The 21812-nt window shown below is 41.8% G+C and overlaps 1 protein-coding gene and 1 long non-coding RNA gene across 3 annotated transcripts in view; both read left to right on the top strand.

Moving 5' to 3' along the window:
• The window catches only part of prkg3 (protein kinase cGMP-dependent 3), a 73361-nt gene extending 52963 nt beyond the window's left edge, over positions 1-20398 (top strand). For both annotated transcript variants that reach the window (XM_056248946.1, XM_056249024.1), the window contains exons 14-22: positions 252-363; positions 500-636; positions 14301-14390; positions 14738-14879; positions 16040-16203; positions 19145-19261; positions 19463-19525; positions 19714-19789; positions 20037-20398. In XM_056248946.1, the coding sequence (XP_056104921.1) occupies positions 252-363; positions 500-636; positions 14301-14390; positions 14738-14879; positions 16040-16203; positions 19145-19261; positions 19463-19525; positions 19714-19789; positions 20037-20123 (988 nt within the window). In that variant the 3' untranslated portion in view covers positions 20124-20398. The remainder of the gene's footprint in view (positions 1-251; positions 364-499; positions 637-14300; positions 14391-14737; positions 14880-16039; positions 16204-19144; positions 19262-19462; positions 19526-19713; positions 19790-20036) is intronic.
• A 46-nt stretch (positions 20399-20444) lies between these two features.
• Positions 20445-21023, top strand: LOC130084144 (uncharacterized). Its single transcript, XR_008806901.1, has 2 exons — positions 20445-20489; positions 20521-21023. It is a non-coding gene; the product is annotated as an uncharacterized LOC130084144 (long non-coding RNA).
• The last annotated feature ends 789 nt before the right edge of the window (positions 21024-21812 follow it).

Below are 21812 nucleotides of genomic sequence, written 5' to 3' on the forward strand. Positions count from 1 at the left end.
AGATATTTTGTTAATAATTCAGATAGGACAGAGAACAAACTCACAGTCATATATTAATCTTGTTTCACATACACTACTACCATATAACATCTTTTTAAAGCCTTTGATTAATCTGAGTTTGTATGAATCTAGTTTTTCCTATACACATAGCAGGAATTATTGTGGTCTGCCTGTCTACTTCTAAATAAAGCCTTTAAAATAAGTTAGAATATGAATTATACATAATATATTATGTGTATTGCTGTCTCCAGGCCAGAAACATCTCTAAAGCTGAAAGAGCTCATCCCTGTACTGTACCAGGAGGGAGGTTATCAAGGAGATCCTGTCACTCTTGGTGTTGGGGGGTTTGGAAAAGTGGAACTGGTATGAGAGTAGATTTATTAAAACATTTTTGTCAGTACATGTTCTGAATTCAAAACACTGTTTTGTCCATTCATACTATAGTAAGGTTGTTCTGATTTGACCTCCTGAAATACGAATATATTTGCTTGTTTTCTAGGTAACTACCTTGCAGCACAGAAAGTACTTTGCTATGAAGAAGATCAGTAAACAGCATATTGTTGCAAAGAAGCAGGAAGCACACATTCTTTTTGAAAAGAAAATTCTTCAGGCAATCCGATGTGACTTCATTGTCAGGTTGGTGCTGCTACCTAACCTATAATCATATCCTTTTTTCAAACCATTCGATAATTGTTCACATACAGTTGTAATCGAAACCCCTATTGCAAATCAGGGTTATTGACAAAATGTACAGACTTTCAGCTGTTTACAATGAACAAATCCATTAATTGAAATAGCTCAACACAACCAATGTTTTTAAAGTTGAACTGAAAATGCAACTTTTAATGACTTCTGCAGTCTCAAAATGATTCAACCCCCTGAATAGAATCCCCCACAACAGCAGAAATCTGCAAAACATGTGTTGTCTCGGGCACACCTGATGCAACTAATCAAGGGCTTCATTAGTTGCACCAGATATGCTTGAGCTAGAACACATCTGAACTGGCTAGGTTTGTTGAGCGTCACGTTTGACTGCATGTTAGAAATATGGCAAAGTCAAAAGAATGGTCCAAAAAGTTAAGAGAAGATATAATCGCCCTTCACAAACAAGTAACAGGATATAAAAAGACAACGAAGGCTTTAAATGTTACTAGAGACACTGTTGGAAGCATAGTTCGCAAGTTCAAAGTTAAAGGAACAATGGTTACACCACATGGACGGGGCAGAAAAAGGAAGCTGTCAACGGCTGCAACCAGATTTCTGAGAAGGCAGGTTCAGAAAAACCCTTGAGTGACTGCAAAGACCTGCAGCAAGACTTGGTGCCAACAGGCACTGAAATTTCAGCTTGCATAGTAAAGTGTGTAGGCTACTCAACGCATGCCAGAACACCAAGATGTACACCACTACTGACCCATATATATCAATAAATAAATGGAACTTTTTGGCCCTCTGGATCAGCGGTATGTCTGGAGGTAGAAGAATGAAGCATATGCTGAAAAGAACACTCTGCCTGCAGTTAAGCATGTTGGTGGCTCGGTGATGCTCTGCGGCTGCTTTACATCCTCTGGCACTGGAAACCTGCAGCGTGTGGAAGGCAAGATGGATTTATTGAAGTATCAAGAAATCATAGGACAGTGGTTCTCAACCTTTTTTGGGCCAGCGCCCCCTATCCATTATCAAGGTCCCCCCAGCACCATCACCACCAAAAAAGGGCTAAATGTCTTTATTGAATGTATGCTGATTATCATTCTGTTTTAATCATAATAATATGTATTATTCACATCCTTATTTTCTTCTTATTATTATCATTTTATTATTAAATCCATAACTTTCTGTATTTAAAATGTGCAACATTTATGTAATGAGCGAGTACATCATGAATCCATTTTCCAAACCGTGTTTTTGTCTTATCCTGAATTACTAAGGTACACCTATAATAAGTGTTAAGTACCGCGCCGCTTTCTCCTTGTTTCCACAAGCGCTTGCGCTTCAGTAGCATCTGTCATTGCTATGCAACCTTGAACTGCGTTCTCCTTGACATAATGAAGAGGAAGTATCAGCAAAGGATTAATTGATTTCTAGCCCTTGCATTCGCTTTACTACTAGATATATTTATGGAGATGAGAAATAAAAACCCGCCCTGTACAGCTATGATCAGCTGTTCGGCCGAGCTCTCAATGTTGTTACTGAAAGGCTGAAGCTGATCGGTTGGTTTTTGTCACATGACCTGCTGTGTGCTTGTGGCATTCTGAAAAGTTGAGATGTTTTCAACCGACAGCATTGCTTCTATTATGAGCGTGCCTACATTTGAAATAACGAATTTGCACGTGCATAAAACGCGATATGTGAACGGCCCCTGACTGGTTCGAGTCTGCACTCGGCACCGCTGCGGAGTTGCACAGTACCTGCACAGTACCAAGACGCCTGCAATTTTTTAAAATTACCGCTAGAGCGCCAAAAGTTATGGACTGCAGCTTTCATGTATAGTTAAAAAGCATATCACTAAAAGCCAAATAATAGATTTGATTTGACTGAACAGTGGGGATATTATTATCATAGTGTCCCAGAGAGCAAAAAAGTAATCTGAATTAGAAATTAGCCTATTTATCAGTGTATATCACTGTTAACGAAATGCAACGGTTACAAATTTGACATTAAACATTTAATTATGTGGCTTATCGCAAATAGCAGCCAATCAGTGAAGAGCAGACAAAAAATGCAACGGTTACAAATTTGACATTCAGAATTCAATTAACAGCAGCTATACCGCGGACAGCCAGTCAGCAAACAAGTAGCATTCTTATAAATTATTTTCAACGGAGAACATTAACAGGGAAAAGAGCAGAATGATTTATTTGAACTTTCAAATTCAAACTTTCTAAATTGATTAGAAAATTAGTGTGAGCCCTGCATGTGATTGATGTTTTTCTGCTAATTTCTTTACTGCGGGTTGCAGAGACATTAGTATCAGCCGTAGTGCGCCTGAGGCATGCAAGTCCAAGCGATTGCGGTCCTTAGACTGAATGTGGATGACCTGGCTGAATCCCTGCTCAATGAGATATGTTGTTGGAAAAGCAAGAATGAGCAGCCTGATCTTTTGCCAGAGAGCCGGATAGCGCTGGACATATTTGACCCACATTCTGCACCAGCCAGAGGTGCAAAAATACCCTTTGCTTCGTCGTCACACCGGATGTCGACAAGATGCTCCTGAATAGCGGGCTCGCATTCGACCACATCCGTTTAAAAGGGCTGCACAAACCCAACTGGGATCATCAAGGTTAAGGAGGTCCCTGAAGCTGATCTCCAATTTGAATTAGTTTTTTTTTTTTTGCTTATTATTCTACTAAAAATGTTTATTTATATTTATAAGGTAATGTGTGCTATAGTTCTGTATTTTCAGACTCAATATAATCACTCGAAATAATAAACATTACAATGTATTGATGGAAATAAAATATATTAGGCTAATTATAATAATAGTGGGCCTGTAATATCGATTTAGTGTTGTTTCTGAAAAAAAGATCACCTTGGCCAGCTGTGGGAAATGAGCAAACTGCCTCCTGCCTATACTCTGCCTGTAGAGATCTAGCCTAGAGGTGGGACTGTGGATAACCGCCTTGGATTTGACCAGAGTGATGTAATTTGTAATTGGGGCGGCAGTGGCTCAGTGGTTCATGTGGGTTGTCTACAAACCGGAAGGTTGGTGGTTCAATTCTCGGTTCCACCTGACCAAGTGTCGAGGTGTCCATGAGCAAGACACCTAACCCCAGCTACTCCCGACGAGCTGGATGGCGCCTTGCATGGCTGCCGTCGCCCATCGGTGTATGAATGGGTGAATGTGAGGCAAATTGTAAAGCGCTTTGGTGGCCATTGGGTCTATGAAAGCGCTATATAAATGCAGTCCATTTCCTTGGAGCTTTAACTTGACTTAATTCATTTTCTCAAAAAAGTCTGTGTGGTACATCATGTTGCAGTGGCTGGATGACACCTTTTCCCTGAGATCTCCATCAACCTCCTCCAGGAATTCAAAGATGCTGTCAAACAGCTCACAAAAACGAGCAAGTTTCCCTTTGAGAGCCAGTGGACAAAATGTAACAGTATGGAGAAGAAGCCGCTCAAAAGTCTCATCGTTTCCTGACACAGCTGTGGGAACAGTCTGTCATTCAGGGAATGGGCTTTTATTTTGTTTATTGCTTTGACTGCAACATGGAGAGACTCGTGGAGAACTGGATTGTTGCATTTGGCCACAAGGTTGTGGCAGTGCAAAACACAGTGGACTGTGAGGATATGCGGCACCTGCTCCTTCAGCAGAGCGGTGAACCCACGGTACCTGCCAACCATAGGGCACCATCAGTGATTCCTCCTGTAGATATGCAGAAAGCGTGTTAAAAATGGTCTTGCCCTTTGTGTCGGCTTCCAGATATTTAGAAAACAAAAATTCCTCTGCCATCTCGTGACTGTTTGAGTTCCTTTAAAGATACAATATGTAATTTATTTCGCCGCTAAGGGTCGCTAACCTCTTACAATAACAAAGGCGTAGGCTGATGATCTAAAAATGTTTATGGATGAGTGAATACATTGATGTTTTTATCATGACTGTGGTGTGAAGCAGGACGCGATTGCTAATAAGGAGACAGATATCAGCGCCACACGCGAGTCCCGCGGATATAAAGGAATAAGAACAATTAATCCTACCGAACTACACGCAAGTGCTAAATTACTCACACAGATCAGTTTATTAGACGAATGAAACTTGTGAGGTAACGCAGCGCTGCTTCACTTGGTCTACACTATCACACTAAACTGCATTTGAGTGTGTTGAAAGTTATGTTATTCTATGTGTTAGTTTGTTGGCTGTATGAGACTAGCAGTAAGCTAGATCAACATTAGAATAACATACTGATAATATTCTAACATTTCATCATGTTGAACTACACTCACCGGCCACTTTATTAGGTACCCCATGCTAGTAACGGGTTGGACCCCCTTTTGCCTTCAGAACTGCCTCAATTCTTCGTGGCATAGATTCAACAAGGTGCTGGAAGCATTCCTCAGGGAGTTTGGTCCATATTGACATGATGGCATCACACAGTTGCCGCAGATTTGTCGGCTGCACATCCATGATGCGAATCTCCCGTTCCACCACATCCCAAAGATGCTCTATTGGGTTGAGATCTGGTGACTGTGGAGGCCATTTTAGTACAGTGAACTCATTGTCATGTTCAAGAAACCAATTTGAAATGATTAGAGCTTTGTGACATGGTGGAAGTAGCCATCAGAGGATGGGTACATGGTGGCCATAAAGGGATGGACATGGTCAGAAACAATGCTCAGGTAGGCCGTGGCATTTAAACGATGCCCAATTGGCACTAAGGGGCCTAAAGTGTGCCAGGAAAACATCCCCCACACCATTACACCACCACCACCAGCCTGCACAGTGGTAACAAGGCATGATGGTTCCATGTTCTCATTCTGTTTACGCCAAATTCTGACTCTAACATCTGAATGTCTCAACAGAAATCGAGACTCATCAGACCAGGCAACATTTTTCCAGTCTTCAACTGTTCAATTTTGGTGAGCTCTTGCAAATTGTAGCCTCTTTTTCCTATTTGTAGTGGAGATGAGTGGTACCCGGTGGAGTCTTCTGCTGTTGTAGCCCATCCGCCTCAAGGTTGTGCGTGTTGTGGCTTCACAAATGCTTTGCTGCATACCTCGGTTGTAACGAGTGGTTATTTCAGTCACTGTTGCCCTTCTATCAGCTCGAACCAGTCTGGCCATTCTCCTCTGACCTCTGGCATCAACAAGGCATTTCCGCCCACAGAACTGCCGCTCACTGGATGTTTTTTCTTTTTCGGACCATTCTCTGTAAACCCTAGAGATGGTTGTGCGTGAAAATCCCAGTAGATTAGCAGTTTCTGAAATACTCAGACCAGCCCTTCTGGCACCAACAATCATGCCACGTTCAAAGTCACTCAAATCAACTTTCTTCCCCATACTGATGCTCGGTTTGAACTGCAGGAGATTGTCTTGACCATGTCTACATGCCTAAATGCACTGAGTTGCCGCCATGTGATTGGCTGCTTAGAAATTAAGTGTTAACGAGCAGTTGGACAGGTGTACCTAATAAAGTGGCCGGTGAGTGTATATAACATTGATTAGTGTTATGTACATTTGCTCACCTGTCTACTAAAGTACATGTAAGTGCTCTGTCAAGTCGAAGTTTGTCACGGACGTGGAGCTCTCGGCATCTCAAAAACGCCCACTCTGATATTGATCCTCGTTTTAGTTGTCCTTTTTTCCCAAAGTCTACTTGCCATGGTCCATAATGTTTGAACGAAACAACAACAGCGTGCAGCTAGACGTTATGCACTACGCAGTTGTCCACGTCTGTCGCCATGGTTACTGTGGCAGTACTACTAGCGGAAACCAGGGATAACGCGGATATTACGTCATTGATAGGCGACAAGTGCACAGGGATTCCGGGACGGCCAATTATTTTTAAATTGGAATTTCTCTGAAATTAAAAATCTTTGGGAACTTTTGGGATATTGTTAATACACAACTACAGGAAATATATCACAGTGAGCAAGTGATTTTTGGATATTTTATTACAAAATTTTACATATTGTACCTTTAACGGACATAGGCCATCAGCAGAGCATTGTTGTCAGCGGTGGTTGTCTCGTCCATCCTGCAGGACGGCACATAGCTGCTCCTCTGTATCTGCACCCTTTTCATTTATCCCGCAATGGTGTCATTGCCGAGAGGGATGGATTTCAATACCTGTGTGGGATTGCGCTCCATCACGGTAGGGATGACCTCTTTGATGGCAGGAAGAACCAACTTTTCTCCAATTGTGAACGGCTGTCCACATTTGGCGATCAGCGGGGACATTTATATGACGCTATTAGCCCACTATAATTTTGGCTGGTGTTCTTAGCGAAGAGACTGCTGATGGTTCTCCTACCGTGTTGCTCTTTTAAGGCCTGGAAGAACGGACGGTTCTTATCTGCCTTGTCTGGGTGGATCTTCATAAGGTGCTCCTTCAGACGTGAAGATTTCATGGCTTCTTTTGAAAAAACTTGTTCACATAGTAAATACATTGGAAGCTGTGCATTGGTGGGAGAAAGATACCATAATTAAGGTATTCAATGGAGTACTGTCTGCATTTTTTCTTGTTCAGCGGCACCATTTTGCTCAATTGTTTTTATGATAGTTTATTTGCCCGTGCAAAAGTGGACAAATCTTTTTTTTAAATGCACTGTTTGTGGATTGTGATGTAGAGGCTATTATGTATGGAAGTCTAGGAATGCAGGATTTGTTGTGACACCTTGTAAACTGAAAGAATAAGGAATAGCATTAATCAATTTAATTAAAACATAAAAATGTAAATGAATAAATTATTTTAAAATTGACAAATGAGAAGACATTTAAAATTGTTGTGCAATTCTTGTTTTATGTTAAATGTTTGATTATTCATGTTAAATGTAAAAATGTTAAATAAAATAGAACAATAAATTAATAAATAGTAGGCCAATATTAGAATAAATAGACATATGAGACTGTTTATTCACATGTTTAAATCATAGTTTAACAAAGCCAATATTTAAAAACATTTTGGCAGTTTTCTTTTTCTTTATCCATTTGAAAATCTTGTTAAAATATGCTATTATAAACTCGCAGGGGCAACAAATGAACTTCCGACTCTCTCCCATGCCACTCAAAGTAGATATAAGATGGGCTGTCATTGGACAGTAAAAACAACCATAGGCTATATGGTCATTACAGCGGTAATGTTTGCACTTAGGATTTATTACGCATTTAGGAGAGTATTGCTAGAAGCTGCTAACATTAACTTTACTTTCGAAAGAAAGAAATATTTTTCATGAAAAATTATGTTAGAATTGTAGGCCTAAAAAACCTTGGTATCAGCTTGTTTTCATCAATGGAATAATTAATACAATTACAATTAATTTGGTCTGTCATGATTAATTTGTGTTCATAATCAGTAAAAAATAAATAATCTTCTAACAAGAACAAACACAACAAGAACAATTAAATTGCTATTGTTTCACGAGTTTACATGTTAATGAAATCTGATGTAATATAATAATGCGTATTTGGCTTGCTGTCCGGGGGGAGGGCTCCGAGCTCAGAATTCGGCCCGACCCCAGAGTACTCCCCCCTAACCTTAGAGGTCATATGTATCTATGAGCGGACCCCGCCGAATGTGGGGTGAAGGGGTGGTGGAGGGATGCTGAGAAAGAAGTCATGAGACAGGAGGTAAGGGAAGGCTTTATTTATACTGGCTTCTTCTTGTGCTGATTGGATGATTACCTGAACATGCTCCTCCCGAACTTTGTTACATAAAACTTCATTTCACGAGTTTACATGTTAATGAAATCTGATGTAATATAATAATGCGTATTTGGCTTGCTGTCCGGGGGGAGGGCTCCGAGCTCAGAATTCGGCCCGACCCCAGAGTACTCCCCAAAATGCCAGATAAACGGAGGACAGCGAGCGTAGAATTTAACCCCCCAAAAAGTGAAGGGTATGTGTTTACCAAGGGACGAGCTTGCCAGTTCGACTGGGAAGGCTCTCGCGACGACCGACGGGAACTTGGATGCTCACGGCATCGGTCGGATAAGCCCATTCTGCAGTTGAACTGACAGCTCGCTGACGCAGGAATTATGCGAGCGTGAATTTGTGGACGAATTTAACCGTTCACCCAGGAGAGCTCTCGCAGCGTCCGACGGGAACTTATATGCTCGCGGCATGGGACGGGTAAGCCTCGCTGGGTTGGACGGAGGGCGCCCGCTGGACTCGGTCGGGAGGGCTCGACCGGCGCTTCGAAGGGGGGGCTGGGTCACGGGAAAGACTCCTCACGTCCCGACGAATGGGGAGCCCTCCTGGCGACACGAGCGCGGACGTCCGGCGACGACTAAGACGGGCAGACTCTCACTGCAATTCGAACGGGAGGTTTCAACCAGCGTTTTGGAAGGGGGACGGAACCCGGCCTTCGAACGGGTGAGTCATCGCTGCGTGCGAACGGGGGAGTCTGCATGTGATTGAAAAACGTACCTTATGAATATTGAGCGAGTGTGCAAGCGGCGAGCCCAGATGTAATCGGAAGGTGTAAACGGATGTAACTGAAATGGGGAGCAGCAGGTGGTAATTTAATTAATTAGTTAGGGCTTGGTGAGCATTTTTGATGAAAAAACGGCTAGACCTAATATAGGTTTTGAAGGCATCCGATGACCAGCGACCGAGGGTTTTGATTTGTTGTTGGGAGAGACCTTTTTGAGCAGCTGTGGTGGCTGCTCCGATGCGGAATGAGTGGCTAGAGAAATGCTCTGCTGAGACGCCGGATTTGGTAAGGATTGCTTTTAGATGTTTTTGGAACCAGAATCTCGTAGCTGGATGATTGGAGTCGTTAGTAAAAAGAGGGTCGAGTGGGGATTTAGACGAGGAAAGTTTGTACTGCAGGTAATTAAAAAGCGCATGGTACGGTCGGATGGGAGTTTGAAGATTGAAAATATAGACGAAGTGGCCTCTTTTGTCTCTGTCCGTTTTGCTTTGTTTAATGAAAAATTATATGGTTTCGTTATCTACGATCTGAAGGTCTGAAATTGCGGGATGGATATTTGGGTCGAATAAGGAAGTTATGGTCAGTTCGGAACAGCGGAGGAAACCGAAGAATGCTAGGATGAACATGGCCTCTAACGTATATGCGGTATTGATGGAGTGGTATCCAAGACGGAGTGATGAGATGCATCTGGTGAGTATATCGATTGTGATTGGCTGTCTGGTATCTGGGCGCGTGGGGCGGGATCTTTGGATTCCCTTAATTAGAAGGGACGTTTGGGAGTTATTTATTGCAGGTGTAGGTTTACCGTGGATTAATTTATGGAAAAATTGAATGCCGCTTAGATAGCTTTTAATGGATCCGGCTTGGAGACCCTTAAAACTGTGAAGATGGGATATGAATGAAGTAACTGTTAGAAGCGAAAATTCGGGAAACGACAGGTTGTGAGAGAGATGGAATGATTTGAACGATTTCCATGCGGTGTAATAAGTTTGCAGGGTTCTGGGAGAAACGGCTTGGAGGATGGATTCGATGGACGTGTCCAGGAGGGATTTTAGCGGATGATCTATGGGAAGATCAGCTGAGAATAAGGAGGTACTGGAGTTGGAGTGGGGTCTGCTTCTGGTGCCAGCATCCTGAACTTCTGAAACGAGAAACGGGAGAGAGAGTCAGCGATTTGATTTTGAGCCCCTGGGACGTGGATTGCAGTTATTAAGAACTGGTCGCATGCGGAGGTCCAAATGAGGCGTCTAAGGAGTGGCATAAGCGCAGGTGAGCGAGAACGACCTTTGTTGATACAGTACACGATTGCTTCGTTGTCGCAATGGATTTGGATACTTTTGGATGACCATTCTTTTCCCCATAGGGAAGCTGCGACGACTATCGGGTAGAGCTCGAAAAGGGCAGAGGAGGCTGAAGACTGGGGTGTGTCTAGGAGCTGGGGGGGCCAGGAGGACGCGAACCAGCGTCCTTGGTAATAGCCGCCGAAGCCGATCGAGGGAGCTGCGTCTGTGAACAGTTTGATATCGAGGGGGAGAGAGATAAAGTCATCATAGAAAAAAGTTAAGCCATTCCACTGATTAAGGAAATTAATCCATAACTTAAGCTCGTTTTTTGACTCGTCGGAGAGGATGATCCGATCTTCCAGCGCATGAACGGATGAAGAGAGGGCTAGGAGATGCGCGATAAAGGGTCGGCCCTGTGGAATAATGCGCATCGCATAATTTAGGTGGCCCAGCAGCGAGAGAAGTTCGCGTTTTGCACAATCTGTGCTGTCAGTAAAATTGGATGCGATTAAAATAATGCGATCGATTTTTTCCTTAGGCAGTGAGGCTTGGAATTTTGCTGAGTCTAGATTGATGCCTAAAAACTCGATGGACGTAGTTGGACCCGATGTTTTCTCGTGAGCTAACGGAATCCCTAGTTCGGCGAAAACTTTTTTCACTATGAGGAGGTGAGCTTCGGGGACGGTGTCGTGGGGTGAAATTATTAGGAAATCGTCGAGCAGATGGAGAAGATGAGGAATTGCGTAATTATTAGAAAGGATCCAACATATGGCTTCGGAGAGAGTGTCAAAGATTTTTGGGCTGCTTTTGCAGCCGAAAGTTAGGCGCACGGCGAAATAATACTTTTTCTGCCAATTTACACCGAACAGGTGCCATGAATCGGGGTGGATTGGCATTATTTTAAAAGCAGAGGAGATATCTACTTTTGCTAGCCATGCACCTCGACCAGCTATTTTAATCATGGTTATGGCTTGTTCGATATCGTGGTAATTGAGAGAATACTCTTCGAGAGGGATGAGGCTATTGATACTCGGATATGGAGAATTATGGGGGGCTGAAAGGTCGATTATCAACCGCTTTTTCCCAGAGAATTTCCTGGTGGCCACGCCTATGGGGCTGATGCGAAATTTGTCGAACGGGGGAGCCTCGAAAGGACCCATCATGAAACCGGATTCGATTTCTTTTTTAATTAGCTTATTTACTACTCCAGGCTCTGCTAAGGCGGACTGAAGGTTAGCGCAGATAACATTTTGCGTGGGATGGCTTTCTACGCCGGGTTTAAAGCCTTGATTGAGACCTGTCAATAGATAATTTGTGAAGTTGACGTCAGGGTGGTGTGATAATTCTTCGGCTAGACGGAAAACATTCACAGGAGTCGAGAGATAGTTTTTTGCATTTTTATTGACAGATTTTTTAACTGGGCATATCACGCGGGCGTGTGCGCCGCCGCAGAAATCGCAGACGTGGAGAAAACGACAGCGTTGTCTTGGGCATCTCCCTTCGTTGAAATTCCTACAAACTTGTCTATCGGGTGCCGAGTATGGTGCTCTGATTGAAAAATCTTCTCTTGCGTGGCGCGGAACGTAACTTGTGGATTTTATGGCATTCTGCTCTGGGCAGGGAGGGATCGATGGATTGATCTGGGGGCATGCCGTGGTGGCATGGATTATGGATCTGCAGATTGCGCAGGAGATATTTTTGCACCCGAGGAAGACTCGGTTATGGAGATCGGTGTCCAACGCTCCCCAATAGGGACACTGATTCCACTGGGAAACGCGGACGGCGCATTTTGCGGAAAACAGCTTGTGGTACGTATAAAAGTGACTACCCCCGTAAGACAACGCGAGCTCAGCTATAATAGACAGATAGTCGTTCAGCTCGCGCCGTCTGTGGGGAAAAGATGAGCATATGACTTCTGTATAGCGGCTGAAGGCTATACAGAATTCGGCTAGTGACAATGTACGTGATGTAACCTGTGCGTTATTTTTTAGAGTGACTGAAATGTCGCCGCAGTCTACTTGGCGATTGGACTCAGCCGGAGGAAACAAGGACAGGAGAGAACCCAAATCAACGTCTGCACCTGCTAAGATTTGAGCTCTGATGTTGTTCGTCACTGGAGGAGGTTCAGTAGCTACTGCATTCTGAGGGACTGGTTGAGGAATGGCTGAAAAGAGCGAGAAAGGAGAACGCGCTTGGAGAGGGTTAAAGGGATGGGAAATCGGGGCTGTGGCCGTTTGCGGAGGCATCCTCACGCGGAGATCGGCCCCCGGGTTAGATGGAGGAGGAGGAATAGGGAGAGCATAGTGTGGAAAGGGGAGGGGAAAGAAATGCGCCGGCGATTGACCGGCTAACGGAGGCATCCTCACGTTAGGGTGAGCACCTGACGCTTGGGAAGGAGGAAAACTGAAAGAAGTAGAAGGGAAGAAACCCGATTGGGGATCGTGTAAGAAAGTGGAACTGCCAGGATCTAAAGTGTGAGGTACCACGATGGGCGGGGCTGAGGAGAGGAGTTGACCTGGAGGAGATTGGCGCTCGACCGTGACTGGTTCCGGGGCGCGGCCCAGGCTAGCGGAAGGTCTGAGACGTCGTGGCGTGGGGGCGGAGCCCAGTGCTGCGATCGGGGCCCGTCGAGCCTTGCTCGCTCGAGCTGAAGGAATTGGAGCTGAAACAGAAGGGTGAGAAGATTGTAAGGTGACATATAAATTAAATAATTCTGCTTTTTTCATCCTGCGGGAGAAATTTGCATCAGAATTAATTAGGGCTTGTCTTAGCCCCTTGACCGTCCACTTCCCTATTGGGGGGATGTTAGGGGGAGCTGGAAGGTGGGAAGGCGCGGAGGAAGACGATGATGAAGATGATGAGATCCTCGCTGGCGGTGGTGAGGGGAGTCTACGGCGTCTTGGGGTATGCGGAGAGGATCTGGAGGGCCGACGTCCCCTGGTTGAAGATGGAGGCTCGATGTTGACGTTGGCTGCTGGGGAAGGAAGAGTTGCTGGATCTGCGCTTTGCGGATGAGATGACTCCGAGATGAAAGATTCATCGTCGGAGGGGAAGAGCTCTAACTCGGACATGCCTGCACGGAGGCGGAGTCAGATGCTGAGAAAGAAGTCATGAGACAGGAGGTAAGGGAAGGCTTTATTTATACTGGCTTCTTCTTGTGCTGATTGGATGATTACCTGAACATGCTCCTCCCGAACTTTGTTACATAAAACTTCATATTATTAATTACTTACAAAGAAAACATGTTTGGCATTAGGCATTGGCATTAGTTAATTCCTAAAAATGTAAAAGTTTTACCTTTTTTATATAGAATTTAGTTTAATTCATTTTTAAATTCGTCGCTGGAGTGAATGGAAGCATGATTTATTGAAAATATTAGAAAATATATAAGTGGTTCTTAAGTCAATACTTTTTTAATGGCTTGTCAACTTTCCATTCCTCCGCTGCGTGATTCTAGTCAGCGCTGGCATAGAGCCGAGCGTGAGCCTCTGCGTCATCGTTTCTAAAGTCCTTCGTTTTGTCCCGTCTTCACTAAAACGCCCTCCGGAGATTCAAAACGCAAAACGGAGCTGCAGCGTTTCTAAACTTCTCCGTTTTAGGTCTTCGTTTTTTCCGTTTTAGTCTGGACGGGAGGTGCAAACGTAGCAAAAGGTCTCCGTTTTTAAACGAAAACGCAGTAGTGTGGACGGGGCCTAAGTACTAAAGATGCTTGCCTTGAAGGGGTTATATAATTTGAGGCTGCAGAAGTCACTAAAAGTTACATTTTAAGATACATTTGGGAAAACCACTTGAAACGTTAGCTGTTTTGAGCTATTTCAATTACTTTTGTTTGATTTGTTCATTGCTGTACATTTAGCCAACTAACCTGGTTTGCAATGTGGGTTGAATCATTTCTGTATAACTATAATCTTCTGTCTGATCTTGTTCAGGCTGCATACTGCCTTCAAAGATTCTCGCTACATCTATATGATAATGGAGTTTTGCCCTGGTGGGGAAATCTGGACCAAGCTAAAAGAAGTGTAAGATATTCATGAGTTTGTGGTGTTTGATAAGGAAAGCATATTAAGCCTACTTTTGTTTTATTTCTGTATTGCATATAAACTGGCAGGAACACCGTAGCAACAGCATAATGCATTGACAACCACTCACAACATCTTAGATAACGCATAGCAACACCCTGGTGAATAACCACAACACCTCGGAATCATCTTTCTTGCTCATTTTGCTTGAATGATATGGTACACTTTAGAATCCGTTTCCAGTCTCTCTCTAATGTTTGACAGCGTTTATTTAAAGCTAATATCACAATTCCTAATTAGTGCTGTTTGAATGTGTGAATGTGGGCGTATGTGTTGTCATGTTGCAGAGGACGCTTTCAGGAAAATATAGCTGTGTTTATAACAGCCTGTGTGGTTGAAGCCTTTGCATACCTCCATAACAAAGGCATCCTGTATCGAGACCTGAAGCCAGAAAACCTCATGCTGGACTCCAAAGGATATGTGAAATTGGTAAAATAAATGTTTTGTTTTTCTACTTTCCACAAATAGATCAATTACAAGCATTTAACATTTATAAGCTGCTAAATAAAATTGTGATAAATTTGCCACTGTGACAATTCAAAACATTTCTCATGCTGCAAGGCTGTTATCGATCCTCATTACCTTAACAAAAAAGATAAAAAATGATTTGAGATAGATTTGAACAAGATATATTTCAAGATTTACCATCTAGGATGGATGTCCAAACATTACACAGGGCATCTGAATTCATTGAGGAGTTTGGTGATACACATTTTCTTGCTTCGGAAGTCCGTGATCAATACAGTTCTATCTAATCTCATCTAAATTAATTTGCTAATGAGACCACAACTCCTGTCATGTGTAGCTTGGTAAACGGATTCACATATTGAAAATTTACAAGTATGTGATCATAATTATAAAAAAATTGGGGTGTTTTGTTTTAAAAAAACATAAATTATGTTATAGGGAAGTGTATTGTTAAATCATTTAAATAATGCCTCCCTCATAATCATTTCCCTTTTTATGCATCAGATGAGGTCGAGAAGGGCCAATTATTTTCAGACCAGCTGTCCCGACCTTCCGATATGCATGACGTACGAAGCTTCAAACGTCATCAATCACGTGGTATTGTCATTTCGATAGAAAGAGTCGGTACAGTGTGTGATACAATAGTGCTTTGAAAACTGTGTCGGAACATCGGAGCCCCGGTATCAACCGTCCCATCACTACCGGAGATTCTGTTTTGTGAAGTTTTGAGTTTGTTTCCAAATAAAGCTGCTGCACTTAGATCCTGTTTCATCTCTGCTGCAATCACCTTGTAACAAGAGTGTATTTTCCCCCCGAAAATCCTGCATAGTGCACTTTTAAGGTGATGAAAGTGGAAAAAATACTGTATCACTATGCTAAAAACTGGCCATTCACCAAAACTGAGTGTCAAGACAAGAATGCCAATAAGAAACTTGTACAAGCAACACTTTTTTTATAGAATTATTTTATTTTTACTTTATACAAATTAAACAGAGTTGAGAGTGAATATTCTGTTCATAGGTGACAAACACTGTCAGAAAAAAATACCTCCAATGTTGTAACAGTCAAATGCAGTGAAGTTTATTTTTTTATCTTCTTTTCTTGTATTCTTTTGATTTCAGGTTGATTTTGGTTTTGCAAAAGAGCTTTCTCGGGGTGAAAAGACATACTCGTTTTGTGGTACTCCTGAGTATATGTCTCCAGAGATCATTCAGAACCAAGGCCATGACTTTGCTGCTGACTTCTGGTCACTTGGTGTTCTAATCTATGAGCTACTTGTGGGCAGGTAAAAGGTTTTCTCATATATTGGTTTCTGCATGCCTCAACAGTAAAGCCGGGCGTACAGGGTACGTCTTACGAGCATGCAGGCTATTTTTCTCTCTCAGGAGAAATCATATGGAAATAACTGATGCTCGTATGATCGTGGCTTGAGGAGTTACGAGCCGAGCAGAGTATGTTATGAGCACCCCCCAACCTACCAACAATTTTTAAACATGTTGTCCCAATTCTGACCAGTGTATAGGTCTTTTTTTTATCTGAAGCTCCAGTCTCTATGTTTAGCCTAAAGACTCCCCATCAACACGTTGATCTCACAGTGATCTCTCCAAATGACCACAATGTGAGGCCACAGTGATCTAAAAGTGTAACCTCACAGCGCACTTACTGTGTGCTCATTATGGCCACAACTCCACAAACACCATTACCAGCTTCACTTATTACAAACCAGATTTTCTTCTGTAATGTGCACAAAAGTCCTTATTGAGATTAACAGAGGTTTAGATGTTGATGACTTATTGAAATTAATAGTTTGGTGTCACCATTATTGTAATCGGTGTTTGCTCTAGTTGGGCAGATTGACTCTTGATGTTTTAATGTTTGTTTTTCTCTGGCTGCTGTAACTGTTTGTTATGGCAAGAACAGTAACAGAAAATGTGATCAGATGATGTCAGCTACTTGATGATAACGATAACGATATAATCATCATGTAGTGTTCTGATCAGCTGATCTCTTCTAGACCGTCATGTGTGTTATTACTTTTGTATAATTGATTATAATAATGTTTCTACAGCATGACATCCAACAGTGTTTAAATAAGAACATCTGTATAAAAATAATAATAAAAAAAATTGAACTACTGTTTCACTCAGAGCAGTGTTTCCCAATCCTGCTCCTGAAGGACACATGTAATAATGATCTGATGATTTGAATCAGGTGTGTTTGATTAGGGACACAAAGAAAACGTGCAGTGTTGGGAGTCCTTCATGAAGGGATTGGGAAACACTGACTTAGAGGGCTTTTACACTGGGCTCGTTTGCTGCGGTCCGAGCCCGAGCGCGTTTGTTCCCGGCACCCCCCGCAGCGTTGGTCTGGTTTCAGACTCAACTTGATTCTATCGAACCCTGGTGCGTTTGCGTGCATATTAGGTCATCGGAAACACAGTGTTGTAGTCGAGACCAGCTCACTCGAGTCCGAGTCGAGACCATAGAGGGTCGAGTCCGAGTCGAGACCGAGACCATAGAGCGTCGAGTCCGAGTCGAGACCGAGACCATAGAGGGTCGAGTCCGAGTCGAGACCGAGACCATAGAGGGTCGAGTCCGAGTCGAGACCGAGACCATAGAGCGTCGAGTCCGAGTCGAGACCAAAGAGAGTTGAGTCCGAGTCGAGACCGAGACCATAGAGGGTCGAGTCCGAGTCGAGACCGAGACCATAGAGGGTCGAGTCCGAGTCGAGACCGAGACCAAAGAGAGTCGAGCCCGAGACCAGAGAGGTTGGATAACCTCTCGTACACAGCTCGTACACACCGGGACGAATATCGGCGCGCGTTATTCGCCAGCGTTTTTCAACGCGTTTTTTGTGTTCACACCCAAGCGATTTTCGCTGACGATGAGCCGAGTGGACATGCAAATTCATTCTCTGACATTAGATGGCGCCCATTTGCTCTGCAATACCACTCCATAACATTCTCTTTTATTAAGATTTAGATGTAGTCGCTGTCGTATTTGTCATATAGTTCTTTATGTTCCGACACCAACGAGACCAGAAGCTCTACATTCATCTTGCCTTGCATCTTCCTCGTCTTATTTCTTCCCGGCAGTGTAGACGCTACTTGGCGTAGGCTATATCTTCTTCGCCGTTACGTATGTGTGCTCGGCAAGACCGTTTTGTGTTTGAGCGCCCCCAAGTTGTGTTTTACTGTAACTTCAGAAGCTCCAGACACGTGAGCAAAAGCGCCAAACTCATTGGTCGGATAGTTTTTGACGCGGCGCGTCAAACTAAAAAAACGAACCCGAGGCGTTTTAAAAAAAATGACGCTTTTACGCGTGGCGTTTTTCGCGTCGGTGTGCACACTCACATTGGCGCCCTTTGTTTAGTCACGAGGCGTTAAACGTCGGCCGGTGTGAACAGGCCTTTAGGTTGGGTCTGAAATCAGACCTAAATATATCTTCAAGAATATGTAAAATATTTGGTGGTAACAATAAAATTGGCACCATACTCAAACAGTAAATCAAATATACCATGGAATCATGTAAACTGTAATGGTAAAAAGGCCACATAGTAGGTGGTGTAAAGGTAATTTTATTACAATTATGACTTACAATTATTACAATCAGTAAGTGCTCTTACACATAACATTACTGGACACGAATTCTGTGTGGCTCTTATATGCAAACTGAATTATGGATGATAAGGCAGACATTTTCAATACATAGTTGAGCTAGAGGCTCCACATCACATCTGACCTGGGTCCTGCTGCATTTGCGCGCCGCGAACGTTATAGTCTCAAGTCCTGCGCAGTTGCGCACAAGAAAGTCAGCCATCATTGGACGTTTCAATCAAACAACAATTTAAAGAAATATTAACATACAGTAATAATCATGACATATTTTGAATGGGACTCAAGTGGACTCGGGAATAAGTCCGAGTCCTAATGTTCGAGTACAAGTCAATTCCGAGTCAAAATGCACACGAGTCCATGACAAGACCGAAATATGGTCCCGAGACCGAGACCGAGTCTCGAGTACATAACACTTGTGTGCTTGCACCGTGCGCTTTAAACTATGCGCTTAGATTGTTAAAATAGGGCCCTTAGACTTAGTAAATCAATTTGGACACAGTGGACAAGGTGGAGTTAATCCAGCCAATCACATTGCAGATATTATATTCGGAAAACTCACTTGTGTGAATTTCTCGCATGCGATAATAATACAGTTTTATTTGTCCTAAAGCCCACCCTTCTCCAGTTCAGAACCTCAGAAGATCTATGCCAAGATCTTGGATGCTGTGCTTAATTTCCCTTCATATGTGGGGGAAGGTGCCAAATCTCTCATCACTAAATTGTGCAGGTAAATACAGAAACTATTACGAAACCTCTGGCTTGTTTTTACATGTAGTGAATTTATTTGGCACAGTTTGTGATTTGTTTTCTATCTGAGAAGTAATAAAATGTATTTTATCCCAGATTATTTTATCTGAACGTCACCATTGTTTAAACAGTTTTTTAGGTATTAACATTGCTAATTTTCAGTTTGTGTTATGTCTTGCAGGCCACGTCCTGGACAGCGTTTGGGCAATACGAAAAATGGAATCAAAGATGTCAGAAATCACAGGTGACCTTTATGAATGTGTATTGTGCTTAGTTCAGATTAATATTTTCAATAAATATAAATATTTTCATATCCCACAATTACAATTTAGGTGTATTGAGTTTAGTCATTTTGATGTGCTAGGCTTTTGTGTAGCATTTGTGCTGTTTCTATTGTTATTAATGACACATTTTCCCTCAATTATCTCTCAGGTGGTTTAATAGCATTAACTGGCATAAATTAAGAATGGGACAACTGGAAGCACCGACTGTACGACTTATAAGAAAGGTCACATTTTTAACTTAAATCTTATTCTTTACTCAGATCATCTGACACAATGTAAAAAAAATCTTAAGCAACAATGTTTCTCTTTAGTACAAATCTCAAATATATTTTCAATTATCAGTGAATTTGAAAATCAGGTTTCAGACGCTTTTTAAACTGTTTTAAGACGAAACTCAGATCCATCTACAACATAAGCTTCAAAGTAAAGTCTGTTTGGCTGATTGTGTCTTTGTGGGTTTTTGGTTTCCAGGGTCCCTGCTATATAAACTTTGACCGCTTCCCCTATGATAAGATTCAAGCAGAGGAGGAGTTTTCAGACTGGGATTGTGATTTCTGAACATCAGCCAAGTCTTGAGGTCTCTGACTGCGCTCTCACGTACAGTAAAACATCCATAAGATCTCAAGTTACTCTAAAGTATACTCAAGGTTTAATATTCTTATCAGCATATGTTAAAGGAAGATTAGAACAGTCATTTTATGACTCTTGCCATACAGTATGATTGAAAAAGTCTTTCACAGACTTAAGTACATATTAAAATTATTTCCACTACAAGAAATTCTGGATCAATTTTGAGCCAGCAAAATTTCAAATCTCCTGCTTTTTTCTTCTTCTTTTTTTTAACATACTAGTTTTATTCTTAAATTATTTCACATGTTGTGATGATTGGAAGACCAGCAATTTAGAAGGGTCCAGATTCTTGAAGTTTCACACTAGAAAAATAACATTTTAAAAGAACATGTATCTTCTTATTTTCAATTTAATGCAAGAAGCTAAAGACAAATCCTAATGGAAGGTACAAATCCTGGACTTCAGAGATCATATTTTTCCCTTTCAATAACTATACCTTTAAAAAAATACATGCACATGTAAGACCATTATGCCATTCTTGTTCAGACTTATTGGTTGGTTAATAAATATCAATGTGAATTTATAATTAAATACAAGTTACTTTACTTACTTTATCTTTAATGTACTGAAATGTATATATATTAATGTGACTTGGCAGGATGTTAAGAGTTTTTATTTTAAATTTTTTTGCAACCTGATAAATATTTTTTTAATTCAAATGACTGTGATTGTGGTTTTGTGCTATTATTGTTAAGGTATTATAATAAAGAATTATAGTGACAACATATAATGGAAATAGTCATTTAAAAACTGCAAAATACCTTCTTAAAAGCACTGAAAAGCAGCATTTCTGCTGCAGTTATGGAACAAATAAACTTTTTTTCCTGTCCTGATGCCTCTAAGGAATAATGTTGGAAATCTGTAAGATTCCAAATCAAGTCAAGTCAAATTTATTTGTATAACGCTTTTCCCAATACATGTTGTTTCAAGGCAGCTTTACAGAAATTTATATTGTATGTCTAAAATGGCTGAGTGATTTAGCATAAAGCAAGTTTGAGATATGAAGATAGATAGATATGACAATCTATCTATACTGATTGATTCTATTTTATGGTTCTCCTTTCAGTCAGTCACGATCAACATTTTGTCAGAATGACTGAAGAATTGGGATCTCGCCTGAGAGCCTACACTCAAAAAAATGATATGTTGGCTTTACTTAACTTTTTTATGTAAACAGGTTCCACCGGTTCCACATAACTATGTTTCGTTAAACAAACATAATATGTTCATGTAACTTCAACATCATGGAATTTGGTCACTTTAAGCGACTCAATTAAACTCTGAGCTAATGAGTTAATTAAGTGAATAACTGAGTGATGATTGAGCATTATTGAAGACACCTGATGTTAACAAGCAGAATCTCTGAAGGAGAAAACCGGAATGTTTAAGTCACCATTATGGAGATAAGTGTGTGTTTTAGTTGGGCTCTTGACCATTAACTTATTAACTTCAGATTTTGTTTGGTTGCTGTACATGAGTTATAACAGCCGGATGAACAATAAACAAAGGTCATCTGATGTTGTTGGTTGTGATTTAACATAATCATTATTTCACAATCATTTGACCTGAGTCACTGAACTTATATTAAACCGAATTTCTGAGTTAAGTTAACCCTCT

This window comes from Rhinichthys klamathensis, unplaced genomic scaffold (assembly GCF_029890125.1).
Source record: "Rhinichthys klamathensis goyatoka isolate OS25496 unplaced genomic scaffold, OSU_Roscu_1.1 h1tg000001l_1, whole genome shotgun sequence".
Lineage (NCBI taxonomy): Eukaryota > Metazoa > Chordata > Actinopteri > Cypriniformes > Leuciscidae > Rhinichthys > Rhinichthys klamathensis.